General features: G+C 38.0%; 1 protein-coding gene across 2 annotated transcripts; it reads left to right on the plus strand.

The window, feature by feature from the left end:
• Positions 1 to 632: 632 nt before the first annotated feature.
• On the plus strand, positions 633 to 4,532 carry LOC115143008 (golgin subfamily A member 7-like). Of its 2 annotated transcripts, XM_029682962.2 has the most exons (6): positions 633 to 759; positions 1,127 to 1,252; positions 2,503 to 2,655; positions 3,066 to 3,167; positions 3,350 to 3,409; positions 3,730 to 4,532. In XM_029682962.2, exons 1-5 carry the CDS (start codon positions 751 to 753, stop codon positions 3,395 to 3,397), a joined length of 438 nt encoding a protein of 145 aa, XP_029538822.1. In that variant the 5' UTR covers positions 633 to 750; the 3' UTR covers positions 3,398 to 3,409; positions 3,730 to 4,532. The 2 variants fall into 2 exon arrangements, with proteins under 2 accessions (XP_029538822.1, XP_064857838.1); XM_065001766.1 differs by lacking the exon at positions 633 to 759 and having other exon boundaries at positions 1,094 to 1,252.
• The last annotated feature ends 894 nt before the right edge of the window (positions 4,533 to 5,426 follow it).

Here is a 5,426-nt window from a genome sequence, read left to right on the forward strand (position 1 = left end):
AAGTCAGTTAAGAACAAATTCTTATATTCAATGACGGCCTAAGAACAGTGGGTTAACTGCCTGGTGGCAGAACGACAGATTTGTACCTTGTCAGCTCGGGGGTTTGACTTTCCGGTTACTAGACCAACGCTCTAACCATTAGGCTACCCTGCCGCCCCAGGCGTATGATAAGTAGTATCAAATATATCGATAGTTATGCAAATTACTTATCATTTCGCCCTAGTTATTATTTTAGAAAGTATATAGGAAAGGACTCTCATTCTAAAGGATTCCAAAAATACGTGACCAGGAAGTGCGTAGTTATTCTTGCCCGGTTCACAGTGGTGTCATGCAGCGTTCAAAACAACTGGAAACTTTGACAAATACAGATCAAATCATGACGTCAGTGTTCTTCAGGTCGGAGTTTATGCCTCGTTCAAACCAACTGGGAGTTCGGAACTCGGTCCCAGAAATCTCAGACTTCCGAGCTTTCAAAACAACACAACTGTTTTATTTGAATGGTTATCGAACTCCGAATTCCAACTCGATCTCGGGCCTTTTTCTTGAGCTCCGACTTTCCGACCTGAAGATAACTGACGTCATGATTTTACCTCGTATTTTTTCGAGTTCCCAGTCGTTTTGCACGCGGCACTAGAAAGAAGCACTAGTTCCGGAGTTGGAATTCCGAGCTCGTTTTTCCTCGAGATCCCAGTTGGTTTGAACGCGGCAGTAGTGAACTAGCTGGAGGAAGGAACACTCACTCAGTCCACTATGGCGGAGGTAAATTGCGTTCACATTTGTGGTTTAACTGTGTGTATTGAGACATTTACAACTATATTATAAGCCGTGTCTGACCAAATTAGATATCACCAATTGGTGGCTGCCTGTGCTGTGGTGCTTGGTCTACTAGCCTAGCAAACTAGGTACGTTAGCTAACGTTAGTTAGCTCTGCCTGTCCAGGGCCCGGTTTCCAAAAAACATCTTAAGGCCCATAACGTTAGTCTGTCTGAAGCAGAGATATGTAACGTTAGCTAGCTAGCTTTTCCCATTAACCCAATAACTACAATTCTGATGGATTCAAGTGATCCCATGAGATGTTTTTTCAAGTCATGCTTTCCTCACTTAATTCATGCGTTACCCCACCCAGACGCACAGCTTACAGGAGCTGCAGCAACAAGCAGCCGTCGCCTCCAAAGTGTATGTCCAGAGGGACTACAACTCGGGTAAAATCTGCAAGTTCCAGACCAAGTTCCCCTCAGAGCTGGAGTCCAGGGTATGATAACGCACCAGTGCTGAGCGATTTGTGCTTTTTTTAAAGGTCGTTTCGGTTCATTATATACAAATAATCACGGTTTTTGATTATTATTATTTTTTAAAATATATTTTTTGTACATTAAATGCACTATACATTGTGGGTTGAATGCTGGAACACAGAATAAAACAATTGATAAGTCACATGATGGTATAGATGGCCCATTACTGCTTATCACCTATTAACCATCATTTATTCACAACTTTAATAAAATATTTCAGTTTTGTATATTACATTTATTTTATAGAGCTGATGCCTATGCTGTCTGACTATTTTATAAATACAAGATAGTTCATCCATATATATCTAATGTTAGCTAAATGTAGTAATGAATTAATTGGCTACATTTCTTTAAATGGACAATTCTGTGAACTGTCTTCTGCAAGTTTTCAATGGACACTATCTGTTAGCAAAGGTGTCGGCTAGAGATGGCGTGCAGGAGCTTTGCGTGATGTCTACTTTTGATGCTAAGTAGCATTTTCAAATCTGAGAGTAAGTAGAGACATATATTGATTGTCACCTTGTCCAAGTGAGATTTACATGGTTATCAAAACGTCACGCCAGGGTAAGCCTACATGAAACACAGCCCTTATTTGAAGTGTTTCAAAAATACCCTATGGGGGAAAATGAATGGGGGGGAAAACGAGTGGAAACCACTTCCATATTTGACCACTAGGTTTTATGGGTATTATGACACCTCCACTCTTTATCACCTCACAATTGCACATCCTTCTCTCTTCGTAGCAGGCTTAAAACAAACAGACCATTCAAGTAGATGCACAATGGATTATTGGCCACATTTTATGCACTAAACTATAAAATATTACTGTTGGAAACAGCAACTCCCTACTACATCGCACAGTTCAGGCTGGATCTGATTTATCTCTAGAGAAACTGTGTGAAGTGCGCATTGAACTCAATGGAAAAACAAATGGAATTCAAATAATTGAACCGATGCCGGTCAATTAGTTGTTTTAAAAAATGGAAAAATACCTGAAATTCCGGTTAATCGCTCAGCACTTTATTAACATACATGCACACAGAGGTACTTAGAAATGAATTGGTTTCTTTAAGATTGTGTACAATGTTCACCCTTATTAGCACCTGAATTAGGCCCAATGTATGGATACAACTAGCTTACTCACCTGTTTCCTTTTCAAAGGTGTGAATTTGGCCATGCAGACATTTTTACTGAGGGGTTATTTTTTCAGGTTGATAAGCAGCAGTTTGAGGAGACGATGCAGACACTTAACAACCTTTACGCCGAGGCTGAGAAAATTGGTGGCAAGTCTTACCTGGAGGGCTGTTTGGCCTGCATGACCGCCTACACAATCTTCCTCTGTATGGAGACCCACTATGAGAAAGTAGGTCCCTAAGTCTTTTACTTTATTGACTTTATTGTCCCTTTGGGGAAATTTTGTTGCAGTATCATGTACACGTTTAAATACAAAACAAATTGACAGTACAACTTTCATAAGTTACATACCAATAAAAAGAGACTAGCCTGCTGGCCTTACTGGGTTTGATAGGAATATTAGCACGAGCTATTTAGGAGCGATATCACACCTGGCGCAAATGTATTGTCTAGTTCAGTTTTTTCCTGCTGAGGGAAAAACAGAACTAGACAATATGTATTGCACTTTTTAGGGAAACGGGTGTCATTTGGGACTTAACCAATGTTGAATGACACGTGGACCAGTGGCCATATTGGATGTAGTCTTTTTATGAGGCCAAGCCATGAATGGGTGAAAGGGCTTACTTTCTTTGTCTCTAGGTATTGAAGAAAATCGCTAGGTTCGTCAAGGAGCAGAATGAGAAGATCTACGCTCCTCTTGGACTCCTGCTGACAGACCCAATAGAGAGAGGTCTCAGGGTTGTATCCATTACTGTCTTGGTGGCTCACACAAACAGGGTACATCCCAAATTGCACTGGTCTGGTCAAAAGTAGTGCGCTATATAGGGTATAGGATGCCATTTGGGACACACTCAGACCTTTCATGTGTAACCTTCTTTAATGTCCTGCTGGATCCTAGTTTCCTTAACTAACCCTCTCACCAGGTTGAAATCACCATTTTTGAGGACAGAAGTATTGGCTCCGGAAGATGAACCACACCAAAGGTGAGTGTTTTCAGAGAAATCATTCACCTAATTGAAATGAGCGTTCTTCTCAACCTGCACTCTTATCTGGGGATATCAATGGAGAAATTTACTAAGTTTCACAGCAACCTCACTAAAGTTTCTAAATAATTAGAAAGAATGGAAGAATATTGACTTGTAGATGCTGTCAAATGATATGCTTTGATTCCCTGTAGTTAAGGAGCAGCAATTATAATAAATGTTATTTCACGATCACAGCTCTTGGCCTACAGTTATAAGCTATCAAGACTACCTTAATAGTATTCTTAATTTGACATTTGTTTGTTTTTGCTCTCATGCAGGATGGCCTATTTGACCTGGTGCATCTCAATTATCTCACCACACCCATCAATAATTCCTTCTGGATGTAGATGGATGTCTTTCTGGATGTAGATAATTGTTTTTATTTATTTCACAAAAGGGATGGGCTATGTGTGCTAGTAACCTATGACCCGCTGAAACAAACACTCCCTGTTTTTACATGTTTATTGAGATTATTAATTTGAACATGTGAAAATGTCTTATTCTAGTTAACCAATACCACACCTTTAGTATGAATGGTGCCGTTTTCTTTTGTATTGCCATTTTAAACTCTTACTCATTAAAGGTGCATTGTGTAATATCTCCAAATACAAATAGCCTTTAAAGGTGTAGTTCACCCACAGTTTTTAAAACTGTGTTTAATATACCCTCTTTGGTTCACCAAAATTACAACATTAGCAAGATGGTTCCTTAACTTGACAGTTGTCTACGGGCCAGGAGAAACTGTAATCCACGACGATACATATTTTTCTACTAAGCCGCTGACACCAACTGGGTGATTCTCACAAAGCTGGCACTTGACAACAAGAAATAAACACATTTTCCACCACAATTCCTCTAAGAAAAGGATCTCTAGTTATCTATTTCAGAATTGTTATGTTTATTTATCAGATATTATGCATTTCCACAACTAACATTGCAAACATTTTCATTACCGTAATAGTTTTCGAAGTCCCCAAAAAGTAATAGACAAACCAATTTCTATATATTTTTTTTAACATTGCTCACCTAATGAAAAGGCCTGAGTTAAACACTGAAAACAAATATATTTAAAATTAAATTATTCATGTGTTTTGTAATTTTTCATTACTGCAACATACAACCTTTTCTGAATCTTGTTTTTTTGGTGATAATTACTTGTTTTTATGTAAACCTATTTGGATAAAGAACAAAAGGCACACTATAAAATTAAGCCAACATTACAAGTATACATTTGACTTTTTGTAATATTTCCTAAATATTGGTTTATTACGGTAATGATAAGTTGGATCCGGCGATGAGAATACATGTTTTGGTAATGAGTGTTGCATAGTTTGCAGTTTAAAAACTGTACTGAGCTCTGTTAGATTCATCATCAAAATATGTCATTTGTCAATCCCAAATGATTTGGGTAATATGAAAATCACAGGTCTTAATACAATTGACTAAAATACCTTAATTTAGCATAAGTACTGTAATTACGTGCATGTATTTTCAAAAGTGAAAGTGGACTTAAGCATAAAAAGGTGACACTTTCTACAGGTAATATTGGTGTATTAGGATATGGATATGTGTGGTTCTAAGGTATTTTAGATGGGTTTGTAAATTGCATGGCATTTTATGGGCAAATGGCATAGCATGATATGCCAAAAAAGTATCTGGGATATTTACCAAAAAGAGAGGTAAAACAGGTACACATGTCAAAATGGGGGATATCCTCCTTTAAGTGGCAGGGCTGCTCTTTGTTGAAACAAACTCCAGATTGTGGCTTTAGGTAAATTAAATGGGGTTTACACCCATAATTATTTGATCCTACTTAATCGAATAACTGATGTTTTACCAAAAAATCTATACAATAGGTGTAAGCTGTAGTCCTAGTAAATAATTAGTTACCACCACAGCACACCCATCAACTATACATTAAAATGAGGTTATTATCGTTACCGAAATTAAGGTTCTCATTAACGAAAGACATAAA

This window comes from Oncorhynchus nerka, linkage group LG15, assembly GCF_034236695.1.
Source record: "Oncorhynchus nerka isolate Pitt River linkage group LG15, Oner_Uvic_2.0, whole genome shotgun sequence".
Lineage (NCBI taxonomy): Eukaryota > Metazoa > Chordata > Actinopteri > Salmoniformes > Salmonidae > Oncorhynchus > Oncorhynchus nerka.

Excerpts from the sequence above, each read along its gene's own strand:
- LOC115143008 (XM_065001766.1), top strand. The coding sequence starts at position 1,109 with ATGCGTTACCCCACCCAGACGCACAGCTTACAGGAGCTGCAGCAACAA. Across the intron at positions 1,253-2,502 it reads CCTCAGAGCTGGAGTCCAGG|GTTGATAAGCAGCAGTTTGA; the intron begins GTATGATAACGC and ends TTATTTTTTCAG. Across the intron at positions 3,168-3,349 it reads TAGAGAGAGGTCTCAGGGTT|GTTGAAATCACCATTTTTGA; the intron begins GTATCCATTACT and ends CCCTCTCACCAG.